Raw genomic sequence first — 21,620 nt, 5'->3', positions numbered from 1 at the left:
AATTCTAGTATAAAATTAGATATAAAATAACTATTAATAAAATTCACAAATAATATTCTACAAAAATTCATTACAATCTTACAAATAATATTTAAATAATCAAAAATATAAAGTAAGATTTTTACTTTTTTTTTAATTGAAATTTCACAAACATTGCATACATATACGTGTTTATAAAATAATAATGTTAACAAATAAGATACAAATTTTATTACCATATAATATGACTTATATAAATTTAATCAGCAGAAAGTAATTTTAAATAAATAAAAAAAAGAACATAAAAATAAAACACTTGATGCATCTTTGACATTCTGGAAAATTAAATATAGGGATAGTTAGGTCAATAGTAAACATAGCATGTTAAATAAAAAGGATTTTTTAAATCATCGTACAGGTGTGGTTAACTGGAATAAAAAAAAAAACACATCTTCTTGCTAAATAAATTTTTTTGGTTTCTACTCATGAAATTTTCTCTCTCTCTCTCTCTCTCTCCCTTTTGATATTTCAAGCAAGTATCTTGAAAACAGATAGTATAAGTGTAAGTATAGTTCGATCTTAAATCAAGAAGGAAAGACGTGCTTTAATTATTTAACCAGGTAGACTCGTAAACTCGAACTTACGTACGTAACATTATATATATATATATATATATATATATATATATATATATATATATATATGTATCGATCTTTTCCTTCTTACTCATTCCATCTCTTTCTCTATCTTTTCTCGTCTTTGAAATATTTCGCTGTTCGAGAACTCGAGAAGGAAGCGAACGAGAAAAGAGGATTATGGATAGGGTGCCTCTGAAATATCTGTCTTCCTTAACTCGCTAAGAAACGCATTTTCCGATCAGTTAAACTCAACTAAACCTCAACGACGTTTTTAAGGGAGAAAAAGGGATACATATATATATATATATAGAAAAGGATGGGAAAAGTCGTTGGAGTTTGAAGCTTCCAAGCTTCCAAGCTTCTTCTTTTTCTTTCTTGGAATGGGATGTTAAAGTAAAAGAGAATGAGAGAGATATATAGAAATAACTGTGCATGTGATAAAGAAAGATGAAAAAGAGTGTTTCCGAATCGAAGGAAAAGAAGGAAGGAAGGAAGGAAGGAAGGGATGCCAAGAAGGTAAAGCAAGGAAGAGTAAAAAAAAAAAGGGAAAGGAAGGTAGGAAGGGAGAAATAGTAGTAGCTTCACTGGTTGGTGGCTGAGCTGAACTGTGCTGAGCTGAACTGAACAGAGAAGAGTCGACTAGATTGAGCTGTGATTGAAAACTCAGCCTCCGGCAACCTGGGGAGGTTCGATTTAAACGTACACTCTCCAAAGTACCAAGTCTCTTCCTGAACGTCTTCCGTTTCTTTCACTACTACTACTACTACTACTACTAAATAATGTAACCAACTGGGACCATGCTTCTCTCCTTCTTCTTCTTCTTCCTCTTTTTCTTCTTCATCATGTTTTTTTTTTCTTTTCTTTTTTGGTAAAGGAAATCTTGTTCTTTTTTATTTTATTCTATTTCTTTCATTGCTATCAAAGAAAAACCATCATCCTGAGATATCTCAGAGTTCACCATAGATTCGTCTGCAACCATTATTTCATACAAACCCTATCTTTTTTCAGATCTTTTATATATACTTTTTAAATTTGTTAACCTATTATATTCGTTAGAACTGATTATTTACGTGGTTTCATTATTTTCTGTTTCAGGTGAAACTCGACAAGAGTCACAATGGCAAGCCGTCTAAAGTAGTTCATATAAGAAATATACCTAATGAAGTATCTGAAGCTGAGATAATACATTTGGGTCTACCCTTTGGTCGTGTCACCAATGTCCTCGTTCTCAAGGGTAAAAATCAGGTATGTTTAGTTTTATTATATCTCATATTTTATAGTAATTGACGAGGTATCATATTAAAATTCGTAAAATATTATTTGTCAAATGTTACTTATTATTTATTATTTTTATATATACGAGTCCACGTATATTAATGAGTTCTTTAATTTTTTTTATAAATTTTATGAATTTTAATATTAAAAAATTTTCCTGCTCGCGGTTATAAACATTTATTAAAAAAAAAAAAAAATTATTCATTTAGGTGTATATTGTAATTTAAATTAATTTACAAAGTATATATATATATATATATATATATATATATATATATATATATATATATATATATATATATATATATATCAAGACATGAACAAATATTTGCAGAAAGGAAATAAAACAATTAGGCAAAATTTTATTATACATTTTTTTTTTTTTACAGTGCAAGTAGGATACGGTTGTAATAGTTTATTTTCTATATTATTTCCTAATTTTTTTTTTTTTTTTATTAAATATTTTGTCAATATTTTAAACGTACAAAACTGCCACGTATTTGACTATGAAAAATATTTTTATTTTTTTATTTTTAAAAGTATAGTTAAGTATATAACACGCAACAAGAGAGAAATTCGAGTTTAACATCAAACTGATAGAGAAAGCACACGTGTTTGTGGTAGATACAGCGAATAGAAGTAATAGTGGTAGTGGTAGTAGTAGTAGGAATAGGGTAGGAAAAGGGGGTCAGGGGTAGTAACGGGGTAGTAACGGGAGATGAGAAATTCGATTCGAATGCGACGCGTATGGCCAAGCGTGCAATAGCAGAAACAATCGAATCATCGATTCGTGGGAATCGAATCGACGATCACCCATTTATGCATTATTATCCATTATTATCCGTGCGTTCTCTGAACCGCATGCGGGAAGAGGACCCGGCTGCCAACCCAACCCCCAACTTCCAACCCCCCATCCTCATCCCCCATTCCCCTCAACGAAGAGGAACAAGCATGGCGTGTGTTACTCCTCTTCTATCCTTTACACTCTAAACAAACATAATAAATCATAAATGAGAGGAAAATAATTTCTCTCTACCTTCCAGAGATTTTGTATAATAACTTTTCCTATTCATATTATTATTATTATTATTATTATTATTATTATTATTATTATTATTATTATTATTATTATTACATTGAAAATTGTTTCGTATTTTAAAATTCAGTTTCAAATGATCTGGTGAAACTGTATCTTTTTCCTAATATTATTTTATACGTATTTAAATATATACATTTTGTGTGTAGATAATTATATTATAAATTATATTGTTTCTAATTTTGGGTATGATTATAAATTTAAATCTAAATTAATATAATCGTAATAATAAAAGAAACAAAATTTATATATTGGTTATAATTTTTAATATGTTTATAAATTTAAATTTAAATTGATATAATAGTATTTTCCAATTTTTAATATTAAAAATAATTATTAATTTATTATTTTGGAATAATTGCAAGATAGTAAAATACTTTCAATTATTTAATAATATATCGGTATATATATATATATATATTTTGTTTTTTTTTTTAATATTTTTTATTTGATTTTATTTTATTTCTTTTTGAAAATGTATACGCATATTAATATACGCAATCATGATAATAATTATTATATGAATTTTTATATGTACACGTATCGTTTATATTCAAAGAAGATACAGATATATCCCAGATGTTCCATTTCTCACGCGATTTATTCTACATATAAACGTGTTAAATGCACATACACATACATACATGCATACACCCCCACACACACACCACATATTCATATATATATATATATATATATGGTATATGCACGCCTACTGAACAACTCGTCTTTTCTTGCTGCTCGTTTGTACATACATGCACACTCTCTTCCATTATCTCGCACGAGTCTCCGTTTATCTGGATTAATACCATTCTATCTATCTATCTATTTATCTCTATCTCTATCTCTCTTTCTGTTATTCACTAACTCACTCACTGATTCACTCACATACACACACATACTCCCACTCATTCATTCAATATATCTATCTCTAACAACAGTTGCTACTCTATTCGAGGATACAATAAATACAGGAAGCTGAAATACGTTTTACATATACGCACGTTTATCGAATATGAGAGTTACGAGAGATCGATATTGCAATCTCGATAAATAATAATGATAATGATAATAATAATAATAATAATAATAATAATAGTGGGTTCAAAATCTTGTAGAATTTTATGTTTAGTATACTACTAATATTAACCACCTGCAGGAGGATTTAATCATCTAGATTATAGATTATTTTAAAGTATCGTTTTGCTGAATAATTCCATTAATCATATGTGTATTATTTACACATATGCATAGTATATGTTTCGGTAATTATTAATATTGATATAAAAATAAAAAAGTCATTGACTATTACTTTATTTCACAATTTATTTTGTTCTTTATTACAATTACTTTATTTTTACTCGGTATTAATTTTTTAAATTACAACCCATAAAGAAATCTATTCACCCACCTATTTATTTTTTATTTTTTTATATTATTTATTTCCTAAATATATTTTTATACACTAGTGTTACACAAATTGTATTTTACAATGCAAATCGTGTTAGAATCAATTTTATTTCTATTATTTAGTTTCATTTATTTTTATAATTACCATCAACTTACATACAAATTTGTGCATATAACAATTAGCATAAACAATTTAAATATTAAAAAAAAAAAATTAAATTAAAATAATTTTAAATTTTACCAACACGAAAATATATTGTCCTATATTAAATATCAAAGAGTTTAAACAGTGGCCCATCGTATTTTAGAAGTAACGTAAAAAGAAGGAGTAAATGGGGTTGGTAGGTGGTGGTTAAAGGAGTTGAGGGGAGTTGAGCTAATAGAGGGAATGAACAAAAAGAGGAAAAGATAAAAGGGGTGGGAAGGGGATGATTATCGAACGATGGAGGCTAGCGTTTGCTTACGTGTTTAAGAGGAAAGTAGATGATGTAAAAACTGTTGATCTTTGTCCTCGGGCATGTACGATAAAAGGTTTTTCTTTCGTCCCCAACCCTTCCTTTCTTTCACCCCCGTAACCCTCTTCTTTCATCTTCTTTCTCTTTCATTCTTTTTACTTATAAAATCTTTTAAAAAATACGAAAGGATTCTTAATATTCAAATTGTATTTCAGTACACATAGTATTTGTTTAATTTTATTTAAATATTTTTAATAATTAGTTATTAATATGTTACGTATTATTAATTATTATTATTATTATAAATATATATAATTATTATTTAATATTAATTTTTTAATTACAATTTTATTGGGTTGACAAGTAAGTAATTGCAAATTTTTTAACAACAAAAATGATTGGTAAAATTTGCAATTACTTAGTTGTAAACCCAATATAATTATAATTAATATAATTAATAATAATGATTAATAATTATTATGAAAATAAAAAGAGAAATATTTATTTATAAATTTAAATATATTATTTTTTAATAATTTTTTATTAATTCATAAGATATTTTATCAATAAGGTGTCAGTCATTTTGTTTGTTTTTTTCTTCTTTTTTTTTTTTAGTAGTAATACTAGCATTAAAATGAATTTAAGATAATTTTTTTTTTCCAAGATTTCTAATAGACTGATTTTTGAGATTAGGAATGAACGCATGCATTCTTGTTCGTAAATGAATAAAAAAGAAGAAGAAAAAAAAGAGAAAGAGAGAGAAGGAAGGTAGTGTGTAGGTTGATTCGATTCGATTTCAATTCCCAATGTTCTCTCAGAGAATAGAAAAAAGAAAGAAAGAGAGAAAGAGAGAGAGAGAGAGAGAGAAAACGTTACTTCGTGAGAAGATTAAATTGGAAGAAATTCATCTTACGTGTTCCATAATCCATTGGAACACGTTGCCGAAGAAGAAGAAGAAGAAGAAGAAGTAACTTCGGCGAATCCTTGGAACGGAGAATTTGTCTCGTTTCTTCGAATTTCTATCTTATCACGTTTTCGATCATTCTTTAATACTTTTCTTCATCCTTTTATTTTTTTTTTTTATTTTTTTATCATTCTTGTTGTTGTTGTTATTCCCTTATTCTATTTTCGTTTATTACGATAAGAAAAGGGTTGTTATTAGGATTTAGCTTTAACTCTGTTTACATCATTGCATTTTACATAAATACATACATACATACGCATCTATTATACACGATAAGCACACACACACACGCGCGTGTTCAAATTTCCTTTTACAATTCTATATATATATATATAAAATTATATGTAGTGTTATATATATTATATATTTTTTTTTTAAATTATATATAAAATATAATATTATATTTAAATTATTATTTTAATTACATTTAAATTAATTGATATATTTCAATATAACGTATTGCATTTAAATATATAAATTAATTTAAAAAAATAATATTTAAATGTTATATATATTTATATAAATACACAATCATCGACAAATCGAAAGAGAGATAGAGTAGAAGATAATAAATTAAATCTAATCGAAAATCGAAGCTCTTCTCGCGTTCCATTTGCACACAGGTGTATTTACCATACATGGTCATAGTAATCATACGGTTTCGTATGCATAGTATATTTCTAGGGGCGTTTACGTGTATGTAATTTGCTCATGAGAGAGATAGAGAGAGTCCCGCATTTGTATGAAGGGATAGAAAGAGAAAGAGAGGTGTGGGTGAAGGGTTGGGAGGAGTATGAAGAGGAGTGGATGAACAAATCTCTCTCTCTCTCTCTCTCTCTCTCTCTCTCTCTCTTATGAGTAGCAATGGCAAATGGGTGCATCGATGCATTATTTTAATCCCAGAGGTATGAACAACAGGAACGAAGCACATTTGCATTATCATACCTGTTGTGTATGTTTAGATATGATGGTTGTGTGGTTGCTTTTCAAGTGTTATTTAGCGAAAACATTAAATGCACTTGTTTAAACATTTGTAAAGAGAGAGAGAGAGAGAGAGAGAGAATGCAACAGTAGGCGATCAAGCTGTGTTCACGTTTCTCTGAGTGTGTGTATACATATATGCAAGAAACTCAGGTGACACATGAGAAAAGTTACTTTATGGTATATTGACTTATAGAAAGTTTTTATTGAACCATTACAGACATTTGTGTGTTTCGTGGACATTTAATTTGGAAATTAATAAAAAAAAAAAAAAGAAAGGAAAGTAAATATTAATTGAAATACAAGGATAGGTGTAGTATATATTATTATTTAATTTTTGTCCAATTGTATACATAACACAATACCCATAAATTGTGCTGTTAACAAATTTAAATTATCAAAGTTTACTTTATCAATTTTAATAGATTTGACTAACAAATAATTTGATATGATAATTATTTAATTTTATTTATTAAAAATTAGTTTATTTGAGATAATTATATTATACAAAAAGGAATAACTAAATAATAGAACTAACTGTAATCAGTGAACCATAAAGTTAACTTAATAGTGTTTCTATTTTTTATCTTACGAAGTGTAATAATCGTAAAACGTTTTAGTTAATTAATGTTGCACTTTTTATTACTGAAACAACAACAAATTGTTATCTAACTTCGCGTGCGTTAAATCACCCTTCTGCAATATTTTTATTATTTTTATTATTATTATTATTATTATTTTTTCTTTTTTTCAAAGAATTTTTATCACATTTTCTAACGATACTAAAAACACTTAAACGCGTTCGTTTAAATCTTTTATCGAGATATCCATCAAGTTAAACTCAAGCAATTTCCAGAGAAAGCAAAAGAGAGAAAGAACGAAAAGAAAAAAAAAGAAAAAAAGGAACCACACTCAATTTTTATGGATTTTTTTTCTTTATCCCATACCTTTTTCTTTCTCTATCAACGCAACCATCTACTACCACTCCCATCCTTCTTTTCGTCTTCTTTCTCTTTGACCACGCGTTTGCTGCCACTGCTGGTTTTCTATTTCGTTATCGACGGTCCTGTTTTATCGAGCATGTAAGCTTTCGTTTACGTCACTCTCGAGAATTTTTCGTAAGGGCTAAAAAGGTAGGAAGAAGGGAGAAACCTTTTTCCCTGTTGTCGAATACAGAAAACTACTCGGTTTTTTTCTTCTTATCACATCTTTCTATTTTCCTGTTTTTTTGTTTTTGTTTTCTATCTCCTTTTTCTTCTTATTTCTTTCCTATATATATTTCATTAGATTTAATCTATCAAGAATAGAAAAACAAAATAATAGAAAGATATTTAATATATATATATATATATATTATTGTGTATAAAATTACATATACCTATACATGTGTTACAGTAACACATGGTAAAAGATTCGGATCATATATATATTTTTTATTGCGTATATAAAATTACATATACCTACACATGTGTTACAGTAACACATATTAATATATATTTTTTATTTGTCTATAAAATTACATATGCACATGTGTTACAGTAACACATATTAAAGTATTCAGATCATATATAGATTTAATCTATCAAAAATAAAAAAAAGAATATAGAAAGATATTTAATATATATATTTGTTTTTATTTATGTATAAAATTACCTATACACATGTGTTACATATGCTAAAAGATTCGGATCATTTTCGAGTAGAACATGCAACGTCTTATCCCTTTTGAATAACACAGTAAAGCTCATTTCATCGTTCCCTTTGTATTCCATTTCATATATACTAACAGTGAACATATATATAAGTATATATAAATGTCAGTGTATACGTGTATATATATGTTCGACAAAACTGGAAGTACTACAACCCGCGGGGCACCAAGAAGACAATTCGGGCAACTCGATCAAACAGTTAACTCTTGTTATTATCGTATACCTGGTAGTATAAGCTATGGCAATTATACGTAAACATATGTGGAAGGAGTGGGTGGTATTGATGGTTGCTTGTGTTCATAAATGGAGAAAGGGGAAAGGGAAAGGGCGGTAGGTCAGGTGCAATGAGAATGAGAAACGATTCTCTCTCTTACTCTCTCTCTTACTCTAGTTTCAAATATGAGCTTTTGCTAAACGTTCATATACACACATTACATATATACCTGCACATAGATGAGAACATTTATATATATATATAGTAGTGGTAGTGGTAGTAGTAGTAGTAGTAGTAGTAAATCGAGTTTCACGATGAACCTCCGGCTTGACCCCTGCGGCCACTTTCGCTGCGTTTGCTTTGATTCGAAGTTTCCGGTTAAGTTGGTTAGCAGAACGGTCCAGGGGCAACCCTGGCTCTTTGTCCGATATCACACACAGACTTCTATCATCATTGTGTCGTTGTCCATAGTAGTCGTCATAGTCGTCACCGTCACCGTCGATGTGTTTCAACGTCTTCATCGTCTACCATCTCTTTTCACATTACTCTTACTATACACATACATATATATATATATATATATATATGTATTACATGTACGTTTTTTTTTTAACAATTTATAAGACACAGAGTTCTATTTTTTGTTATTTAAAATTTGATTCTACTATTTTTTTTTTTTTTTAATTTTATTTAGATCTGTAAAATGTTGCAATTCTTGTAATACCAAAAATAAAACAAACAATATATTTATATATATATTACATATAATCAAAATAATTTTGATAACATTAATTTTATTGTAATTTTATTTTAAGTTGCTTTTTATTCGTAAAATATTGTAATCCTTGCAATACTAAAAATATACAAATAATATATATACTATTATTTATATTACATATATTCAAAATAATTTAAAAAACATAATTAACAAAATATTATATTAGTATCTACTTCTTAATTGCAGTTTTTCTTATTTACTTTTTTTTTTTTTTTTTTTTCAAAAAAAGATCTATTAATAAAAGAAAAAAAAACAGAGTAATGGGGGGATGAGGGAGGTGTAGTGAAGTGAAGTAAAAAAAGGGAAGGGAATGGATGTAGAACTCGATTTAAAAAGTTTTTCCTTTTCTTTACATTGTAACGAAAGGGAAGTGTAGTATCTTTGCCTTTAGGGACGTACCAAATATACACCTACACTAACAATACATACACACATTCACACACATGTATATATATATACATTTATATACGTACACTTGAGAAACATTGCTAAACACTATTACCTTTTAACATTGCAACAAAGAAAAAGCAGCCAAGCCAGTCAACCAGCATACACACACGTAAATACACACGCACACGCATACACCTACGCACGTTTTCGTATATACTAGAAGAATAGCTGTTTATCGTATCCCGAGGGAATCAATTTCTGTCACCATACGTTTGAAAAGTTTACCAGAAGTGAGAAAGTCTGACTGACTGACTGACTGTGACTCACTGAATGAGTGAGTGAGTGAGTTAGTGAATGAATGAGTAAGTGAGTGAACGAATGAACGAGAAAGTAAACGAGTGAGAAAAAGATAGAAGGAAAGGGTTGAACGAACTTCCACAACCCTGGAAATTTTACCGAGACTTCTATTTCTCTCTCTCTCTCTCTCTCTCTCTCTCTCTCTCTCTCTCTTTTATTTTTCTTTCCCACTCTTTCTTTTCGTATTCGTTAAAAAAAAAAAAAAGAAACGCGACACGTTGCATCGCGAATTCGATATTTCGTACCACCCCCTTCGTGGTCTCCTAAATCGCGAGAGGAAAGTTTGCTTCTAGGGGAAAAAAAAATAAAAACCCGTGTGTTTCTCTTCTTTTTTTTTTTTTTTATGGCGTTGAATAAAATACGATGAAAATAAAATAATATAAAATTGAAGAAAAACAAAGTGGGATATGAAAAATAATCATAACGTTAGATTAAAAAAATAACCATCTGATGACGCTGTTGGTACTGGTTGCTGGTATTGGTGCTGGTATTGGTGTTGGTGTTGGTGTTGGTGCCAATGTTGCAACTTTCATATCAAGCTAGTCGACAGTTTAACGGGTGTTTAATTAATTAGCTAATTAATTTACTTGACGGACGAAGCGACGTATATATTTAAAAAAAAGAAAATAAAGAAAAATGTATACTCTATCAAAACGAAAAGGGTGAAAGGGAGAAAGGGACAGAGAGAAGGGGTGGTTGTACCGTTAAGTATTTTCAATGAAGGGAATGGGGAAAAAGGGGGAGTAGTTTAGAGTTGAAAGTTACTATCGAAAATGTACTTTTTTTTAAAACATCCCTTCTTCCCATCACCCCCATCCCATTGGGGTTGATTATATGATAATATATTATCTTAATTAGCAACGTAATGAATCGCAATTATATTCTTTAAGATAATATTTGAGTGGTTGTAAAAGTAAAGTTGGAATACGAGTCACTTTTTTTTATATAACTATAAACTAGTGGACTAGTTATTTTAGTTTTGAAAAAAAGTTCTTTTTAATTTTGTTTTTAAACGTTGACTCGTTTGTATCCCTTTTTTATTTTTTATTTTTTTTTCGGTCACTTATTTATTTTTTTACAGACGTCAATTGCAGGTAACATTTTATATACAGATATTTATTAATTTTTTTAAATATTATTAACAAAATTATAAAATTTATATAAATAATTTATTAAATATTATTATATAAAATAATGTATATTAATTTTAATTTATAATAATAATAATAATAATAATTATTATTATTATTATTATTATTATTATTGAATTGAAAATTTTTGAAATATAAATTAAAAGAATACAATTTTTCCTTTTGTTCTATTAAATTTATACTATCACGTATCGTGAACTTCACTGATCAAGTCTTAATATCATTTTCCTTTTAATTTCTCTTTTCTCTCTTCTCTCTTCTCTTTCCATCTTTCTCATTCTCTCTGTGTACATCCCAGCTGACGTCAGGATGAGATAGAAATTCATCTGAAGCACGTGTGCAGCATCCCTTGAAGTTTACGACGTGAACTGGACATACATACATACACATACGGTTCCAATGCGAACAGTTTTCGTTTCTTTCTCTTTCTCTCTTTTTCTCTCTTTCTCTCATATACTTCTCCTTCTTTTTTTATATTTTTATTCTTTATTTTTTTTTTTTTTTTTTTAAATTAAAATTAAAAAAAAAGTTGGTCTTGAATACTCGACAAAGAAATATCGCGTGTTCTAGCCATGAAATGAGACAAAAATAGAAAGAGAAAAAAAATGAATAACCATATGTGTATCTCCGTGTGTGTATAGGTGAGTGAGTGAGAGAGAGAGAGTAGGGTTTTGAATTTTCATCGTTTATTTAATGTATTGAATTAATTGGCAGGTCGTTGGTAAACCAACGTAGTTATAAAGCAACTCATTACTTCCTCTCGATCATCTGCATCGTTCCCACGTCCAGGGGGTTAGTGGGGGAAGAGAGAAGGGTTCCTTTGACATATATCTATATCTATCTATATATATGTGTATAATAATATGTATTGGTATGGAGTATTCGCAAAGTGTGCTACTAATGAATCGGAATTTTCAATATTATCGTAGGTCTGGCACGCAACCGATTACCTTTACCACCACCCACCCTTTACCCCACCCATTCGTACATCGATTACGTTCCCTCTTGATTATATTCAATGTGTCCTTTTCTCTCATTAGCGTTACACACTCGTGAATTTATATTTTCCTATATCTCTTTGGTAAAATCCATTTTACCTGATCGCAGAACCGTGGAAGATTGCACGGATGTGTCATTTAAAACGATTAAACGATTTGTTACCATTCTCTGATTATCCTATCCAACACACATACACACAATTATTACAATATTATTATTATAATTATTATTATTATTATTATTATTGTTATAGTTGTTTAGTATTGTAGGGAAGTTTTTAGTGTCGAAGAGAGTAAACACATATAAGTGGATAGGCGAAGTTGTGTGTGTAAGTCCGTATGACTCTAGAAGGTTCTCGAGCGATATCATCGATGATTCGTTTACTAGATCGAGTTGAATGTTAGGAAAATTTGAGAACGATTCGAAGGATGTTTCAACCCCCAGGGATGCAGGGTGGGGGTGTGAACATATAAGGAAAGGGCTGTCACGCGTAGCCGAGCTCGCTAATCACGATTAGCGAGTGATTGGCGAGTGAGTGGCGACTGTGAGAATGACTTGCGAATGGTTATTGTGAATTGATTATAATAGATAGAAACTTGTTGAATAAAGGAATATCTTCTTTATCTTAAGTGGTACCGGGAATGCGGGGAGATTAGATATGCTTAGCCGGATATAAAACGATTGATTCCCTTACAGTATATATATATATATATATATATATATATATATACTGTATAATTGAATACAGGAGTATCTTGGATGTTGCATTTAAGGTTTCGTGTGTACTTCATTATCAATCTCAACATTGTGTTTATTTATATTTTTGTTTTGTTTACTTCGTTGAATAATTAAGCAAACTTTTATTTTTAGTATTTTCTTTATTAATTATTCTTTTTTTTTTAATTACTTTTCTTTACCTTTCTTCCTTCTCTTAACCCGTTCTTTTTTATTTTCTTTCATACTCGTGCAGTAATAAACAATCGGCGCCTATTTCTTTTTCTTTTGTATTCTACTTGCTGCCGTTGGCCCCGCTTTTAATTTGCAATCTCAACGTTTATACATCACGAGCAGCATCTGTTTGTTTACTTGATTGAATAATCAAGCGAACGTCTGTTTCCTTTTTCTTCTTGTTATTGTTTTTATTTCATATTTCTCTCCTTGTTTTTCATTTATATCCATCTTTTTTTATATTTGAATGATCAAAAAAGTTTAACAATTTTTATTTCTACCTATCGTTTCATTTTCTTCTACTTCTTTTTATTAATTTATTAACAAATTATTTTTAAAAGAGTTAAAAATATCTATCTTGAGTTCATTTCATCAAAAACGTGCTTGTGCTTGTGCTTTTCGCGGTTTGTTTCTCAGGTGAAATCAAATATGAAAGACAAGCCCCTTGGTTGTTCGGTTGGGTTGGTTGGTTGGTTGTTGGAATGAAGGGAGAGGAGGAGAGAGAAGGGTTGGTTGGTTGGTTCGTTCGAAATAACCAACTAACGCGAGTTAATCGGATCTCGTTCTATTTGCAATTGGATTAAAGTAACTCGCTTAAGACCAACGTCGATCTAACATCGGCATTGATCCCAGTCCTTTAAATTACTATCTTTCTATCTTACCATTATCTTTCTTATCTATTTCTCTTCCTCTCATTCTCTCTTACACTTTGAAAAAGATCTTATGGTTAAAAGAACATTTTCCAACGATCTATTTGAGAATCTTCTCTTTTTTTTTTTTTTTTTTATCTTCCAAGATCGTTTAATTATCTTTCAAACGTTTGATTGATCTAATTAATCTTATCCAATTGATAAGATTATTATTTGACATTTCTGTTCTTTATTTTATTTATAAATAATTAATGTTTTATTTTGTGATTAGATTTTATTAGAAAAATATTTTAAGTTAAGCAATAGGAGGATAAAACCAGAAGTTCAATGGGGTTTGGTGGTAAAAGTGAGATGGAAAATAGTTTCTGTACGGGATTCTTTTTACGAACCAATGGAAATCGAAGCCGTAAAAAAACTTTTGCTTGCCTTTACCTCTATTTCATTTTATGTTTTTGTCTCTTTCTATTTCATGTAGCATCAGCACCCTTTTAAACTATCTCAAACTGACCGGAAAGTGTCACGGAAGTTGAAAAGAGGATCATAGTTACGTTCAAACGTTTTTAATATTAGTCATTGTTCATTTTACTTTGTCTATTTTTATTTTATTTTATTTTATTTTATTTTTTAAAAGATGTATCTTTTATTTTTTAATCGTTTAATTTGCATTATTAATATTTATGCTATTTGATGGGAATATTTTAAGGATTTTAATAATATCTTTTTTTAGATGGTAATTGCATAAAATAAAATATAATTTATTTTAATAAAAAAATTATATATTTTTATTATTTATTTTATAATTATATAATAAAATATATAAAATAAAATTGATACTATTACTATTACTAATATATTTTATTTGTTTACTATATCAATAGTACATAGTCAATAACTTACAGATTATAACAAATCTTTATAAATGTTATTTAATTTATTTTCTTATATTTTCTATAGAAAATTTTAATTATAAATAAAAAATAATTTAGACAAATATTATAGTTTTTCGAAAAATATACTATAATTTTTTTTTATTACATATTACATAACTTTAATAATTATAAATACAAATTTAATTACTTTAATTCATATATCTAACAAAAATTAATCATCCATATTCATTTATAAATCACTTATTAATTTTCTTTCATAGAGATATAATTCTCATATTATAAAAAAAAAATAATAATAAACATTGAAAGCTCACAGGTGTTGAGTATTATTATGAATATTAGAAAAGCATTTTGTCAATTCAACATTCATCAAAAATCCATATTCATCTATACTTATCGTGAATGTGTTGATGAGTGAATTTAGATAGGATTGTTAGCTGGGATTGGTCGAATCTTTTATGCTTAGCTTAATGCAACGGAAACGGCTATTATAACACGCTTCTACCCCTTACCCCTTTCACCCCCATTTTCACGAAATTCGCGTTAGCAAGCTAGCAAGTAAGCATGCAGTAGTAAGCTTACGCTTTCATTAAAGGTAGGATGTGCATTTCGGACCTTAAGTACCAAAGCAGTACTTGGGGAATCCCAATGGATTAAAAACGAAAGATAACAGGATGGTTAGGTAGGGTGGTCCACCCCTCCCCTTCTTCACCTATTGGTTCGATTAATTAATTAACACCCATTACTTAAGAGATTCGACCTGTTCTACAACATTATTATTATAACTCAGCCCTAAACCAACAACAACTACTACTATTATTACTGTTACTAACATTTTATATTTACACAATTTTTATTTCCCCCAACCCCCCAACTTTCTTTTTTCTTCTTTTTTTTCTTCTTTTTTTTTTTTTCTTAAGTAGTTTGAACGAATTGAAAATTACACGAGAGAGATAGAGAGAGATAGAGAGAGAGAGAGAGAGAGAGTAAGTAAGAGTAAAAGACGAGTACATAATCTAATTTCTCTAGTGCTATCCCTTCTGAGTACTTTTACTTATTTTTCTACTTTTATTCTCTATCTCTCTCTCTCTCTCTCTCTCTCACTTACTCTCTTTTTGTCTTTGTCTTTCCTTTCTTTTTTTTTTTTTGTTTTTTTTTCTTTTACTTTTTTCAATTTTTTTTAATTTTTTTAATTTTTTTAATTCTCTTACCTACCACTTTCCTTGTTCGGCCTTGAGAATATGCGGATAAACAAAGTACCTACCACCATCACGTTTTTCCTTCTTCTACTTCTTCAACGTAAAAGCTTAAAATGAAAGAGGGATGAAAAGAATAAGCGTAAAATCGATCGTTTGAAAAAACTTTCTGGCTTTTAATTTCTTTTCTGCGTTTTTTTTTTCTTCTTTTTTTTTTTTAATGTCTTTTTCTTCTTCTTTTATATTTTTGTAGCATTTATGCAATTTAAAAGTCGAGCAAGTAATAATTTTATCATCTTTGTTGGCATGTTATTTTTCTTCTTTTTTCAATATTTTATATAAGAAACATTTCTATTGAAAGCTAGAAAAGAAGAAGAAGAAGAAGAAAAAGAAAAAAACATACCTTTACACGTGCCACTCTCACACTTGCACAATTATTATTATTATTATTATTATTATTATTATTATTATTATTATTATTATTATTATTATTTTTTATCGGTGTTGATATCAAAACATATTTCAAAACATGTTTTGATCGCGTGTGACTAGATATAAAAACGATTTTTATTTAAAAAAAAAAAAAAAAAAAAAGTAGAAGAAAAAACGATCCTACGCTAGATCCAATGTCGAGAATTAAAAAATGAAGCAAAGATTTCTTTTTTTTTTTTTTTTTTTTTAATATTTGAAAAATTCGTACGAAAAGGACTAAAGAGTGGGTGGGTATAGGGGAAGTTGGTGTTATAAAATACTCTCTATTTATTTATTTATTTATTTCTGTCTTTTTTTACTCTTCTTTTTAATTTTTACTTTTTTTATGAAAAAAAAAAAATATGCGTGAGATATATCTTTGTTAGTTGGTAGTAGTGTGAACGATTAATAGAAAATTAAAAAAAAAAAAAAAAAAGAGAAAACCAAAAAGAAAAATTATTTGGAAAACTCGAACGAGGTTACGAGCTATATTTTATTATTATTATTATTATTATTATTATTATTATTATTATTATTATTATTATTATTATTATTATTTTTTTATTATTATTGGAAAAAAATTTATTAAAAATCAATACTGATTGTGTGAATAAAAATATTAAAAGTGAAAGATATTTGTAAATAAAAAAATAAAATACAAAAGAATTTTATAATAATAACATTATCAATATTATTATTATTTTTTTTTTATTATTTTTATTTCTACTATTATCATTATAAAGATTTATTTATTGGTGAATATTATATATATGTGGGTGTGTACATATATATATATATATACAGAGTAGATTTAATTTACGTCATAATAATCCGCTTACTTGCCACGTCTGTTTATACATTTTTAAACAAAATCCAATAGTCATTTTCCCACGTATTATCCCATATGTATATATATGTATATATGTATGTATGTATATACCTGTACGTATAAATATACGGTTACATATATTTACTCTTAGTCGAGGAGAAACGTTTTTGGTTGAAAATAATAGTATAAAGCTTTAACCCCCCTCCCCTCCCTCCCCTCCTGCAATATGCAAAATGCATCATAAAAGGTAGATATATATATATATATATATATGTATATGTATATAATTTCAGGAATAAATAAAGCTTTCAAAAATGATCGATGTATAACAATCGTTCGTATTAACTCATATCATATATCTCGTATACGTAATCAACTTTTCTGATAATATTTTTCTTTATTTTTCTTTTTTATTTAAACAAATATTATTCTTAAAACAAAACAATTTCGTTTGTAATTGAAATTAATTAACAATCATTTGCATTGATGTATATTCAAATTTATTTATTCAATATTTAATATTTGAAACTTTTCCTATAAATTTTGTTCATTAAATAATCATTAAACAATTATTATTATTATTATTATTATTTGAAATGCAATTTAAATAGTTAATTCAATTACTTTTTATTATATTTTTAATTATTAAATTTAGTAAATTAAATTTCTTTATTATTTAATTTTTAATGATTAAATTTAGTAAATTTAATTACCATTGTTTGTTGAAATCTAATTAATCACACATACACATACATATAGAAATAGTTTCTTCGTTTGTAGGATTTTACACGGTCCGATAAATGTTAGTATAATAGTTAAGGGAAGTAGAGGAAGAGGGGTGGCTGGGGAGTGTATTTGCTTTTAGATGAAAATTCGAAGGGTTTTATTTCCTTCTTTTTTTTTCTTTTTTTTACTTTTTTCTGCTTTTTTTTTTTTTTTTTGCTTTTTTATTTATCTATCCACCCCTTTTCTCGAACGAATTCACCCTCGTAAATACGTTTGCGATTCATCTTTGTTCCGAAAACCATTGTAACAGTTTTGAATACAGCCGAACCATGAAACGTGACTATATACTACACGTTCACAGTTTTCCAGTTGCTTTTGTCCATTGCGACGAACCACCACGTTTACCACCCCCACTATATTCCCAGCACCATCACCACTACCCTCGGCCCATCACGAGTAATGAAGATTTTTTCTTGTTATCTGGGAATTTTTTTGTTTCTCTTTTTGTTTCTTTTATTTTATTTTTGTTTTTTTACTTTCTTGTTTTATGTTGTTTTTTTTTTTTTTTTGGGAGAGTGCAGGGTGGGTGGGTTTGTGGGTGGTGGCTGTTTGTTTGTTTCTCTCTTTTATTTCATTCGTTTTTATCTTTTTCTTTTTCTTTTTCTTTTTGCATTAATCGACCCTTGCAGTTTAAAAGATTTCATTTTTGTTTTTGAACGGAACAGGAATAAAAATCGTTCTTGCAAAAGAACAAAACTATTGGATGAATTTTATGGGTACGTGAATAAAGTATAAAAAAACATCCGATGTTTTGATAAATAAAATTATTAAAAATAATTTTCAAAAGTTCTTTCTTCTTGTTTTTTTTTTTTTTTAATTTTAATTTATTTATTATTTCATAGTAATTAAATATATCTATATATAAAATATATGTAAAAAAAAACCCATTTTATAGAAAAATATGTTTTAAAATTCGCGAAATGGTTATTTAAAAATAAAATAATATTTTTCCAAAACCACAAAATAAATAATAAAATAAAATTTTAAAAAATATTACGTCTAATATAAAATTAAATTACAAAAATTGTACATTTACAATAAAATAAAATTTAAAAAAAATATATATATTACATCTAATATAAAATTAAATTAGTTAAAAATTAATAAATAATATTTATAATTTTATGCATGCCAAATACTTATAAATAAATTATAATATTATTATTATTATATATAAATATTAATTTGTTTACGATCATTGTACAAACAACCTAAATAATTTAAAATATTTATTTAATTCAATTGATATATTTATCCTTTTATTTTTATTCTTGTATTTTTTATAACACGTAATTACTAGGTGGAAGAATAAACGTTTGGTACCATAGCTAAGTAGATTTCCTCTGTTGGTATGTGAAAAGGTGGAGGGTGGATTCGTTTGGACAAGAGCCGTTGGTGGGTGTTTAATCTTGGCACACCAGTGGTAGCAATAGCACAGGATGTAACAGTGTGGTGGTTGAGGTGTTAGGGGGTGGTGGTAACATTAGCATTACGTACACAAGAGAAAGAGAGAAGAAAAGAGGGTGAGGGTGAAGGTGAGGGTGAGTGCAACTAACTAAATATCGAGAGTTCCTAAAGCAGAATAACGAAAGTCAATACGAAGGGGTGTAATGTATTCAAATTGACCGACATTGGTATCTACTTTTAGTGGCTGGTGATATATATATATACTACTAGGAAAGTTCTAGGGAAATTAATTTCAACTACCATCGGTAGTTGAAAGAAAACGAAATTTTTTTTATTATTATAATAAGTATGTGTATGGGGCTTGTATATGTGTGTTTGTTATAGTATAATCTAATCAGTATACAAAATAGCAATTAAATATGAATATTAATAACAGTGGTACGTATATATATATATATATATATATATATATATATATATATATATATTTAGGAGTTGGGAATACTAGGAAAGTTCTAGGGAAATGAATTTTGTTTATCATCGAATGAGATAGGAAAGGATAGATAGAAAATTTATTTGTATCCTAATAATGTTTGGTTTTTGTTAAAATAAAAACGGAATAGTAGATTAATATAAGATTTATGTATGGGATCATATATACATATATTTATTTTATAATGATTTACATAAAAATATATAAAAATATAGTTATATATAAATATATAAAATATTGATAGAAGTAATAATTAATTTTACAAAAATTATATATAAAAATATAAAATAATAAATATAATAATATATAAAGTTTAAAAATTTTTAAACCCTTCTTTATAACTGCTACAAATATATATAAATATAAAATACATTAAATAATAACAACAACAACAACAAAAAACAAAAAAAAAAAAGATAATGATATAAAATACGGGTGATATAACACTTTTCAAAATTCTCAAAGACTCCCTTTGGATTATAAAAGGATTGCATTCCTGTTAACAGTAAGAAGGTTTTGTAAGGGATGATGATACAGAGAAAGGAAGAGAGAATGATAGGAAAAGTAGATGAGGATGAGATTGGTGGAGTGTGAGGTAGTAAAGGAGGGGGATGGATTTAGAAAGGTCGAAGCAAAGCTACCCTTCGTAGACTTCTCTCAACCCCATTGCACCCTCGGGTCTGTATTAATGATATAATATTTCTTTGATTCACCGGAACGCCGTCGTTTCTCTCTTAACAACCCTCTGCAAACTCCCTTGCCTTGCCCCTGTCAAGCTTCTTTCCTTTAAACAGACCAACCTCGAACAGAAGAGAATATAAGAAAGACAGACAGAGAGAGAAAAAGAGAGTGAGAGAGTAAGAGAGAGAGAGAGAGAGCAAAAAAGAGAAAGTGGAAGCAAGTTCAAACGTAGTTCAACCAGAGGAAACCCGTTTCGCATCCCTTATATAGCCCAGGATAAATTACATTCATGTTCCGTCGTCTTCACTAACTCCTCACCCCCTCCCCTTTCTTCAAAACCATCTTTCTCACTCTCACTCTCTCACCCCTTTCTCTTTCTCTTTCTCTTTCTCTTTCTCTTTCTGGTAACTCTTCTTCAGAATCTTGACGATTCCAAGATCCTCAATCCTCTCCCTACGCGCGTTCAGAGTTTATTTAAATCAGAAATAACTCTCCTTATCCCTCCGGCACCTTCCAACACCCCACCCTTTTTCCTCCCTTCATCACCTTCCTCATCCTCCAGTCAATCTTTCTTTCTCTTTTTACTTTGGAGAAACTTAGTAATAGCAGTAGCAGATGACTTACTTATAACACTTAATACTTTTAACACCTATACCAACTTTATAGATTGGAAATTGTTTTATTTTTTTTTTTTTTGATAAATAATATATGACGATGCAGTATTAAAAATATATATATATATATATATATATATATATATATATATTTAAACATTTTTTTTTTTTATAAATATATATAATTATATAATAAATATTTATAATTAATAAACTTAATTACAAAATTATTATTTATATGTATATATAAATATAC

The 21,620-nt window shown here is 28.0% G+C and overlaps 1 protein-coding gene across 10 annotated transcripts in view; it reads left to right on the top strand.

Annotated features, from left to right (window-relative positions):
- The window catches only part of heph (polypyrimidine tract-binding protein 1 heph), a 407,327-nt gene that overhangs the window by 317,345 nt on the left and 68,362 nt on the right, over window positions 1–21,620 (top strand). For all 10 annotated transcript variants that reach the window (XM_089172852.1, XM_089172851.1, XM_089172860.1 and 7 more), the window contains one exon: window positions 1,713–1,862. In XM_089172852.1, the coding sequence (XP_089028978.1) occupies window positions 1,713–1,862 (150 nt within the window). The remainder of the gene's footprint in view (window positions 1–1,712; window positions 1,863–21,620) is intronic.

This window comes from Polistes dominula, unplaced genomic scaffold (genome assembly GCF_049000335.1).
Source record: "Polistes dominula isolate Pdom_NZ unplaced genomic scaffold, Pdom_raw_medaka contig_23, whole genome shotgun sequence".
NCBI lineage: Eukaryota > Metazoa > Arthropoda > Insecta > Hymenoptera > Vespidae > Polistes > Polistes dominula.
Note: the sequence above shows the minus strand (reverse complement) of the source record. Positions and strands in the feature narration are given on the sequence as shown.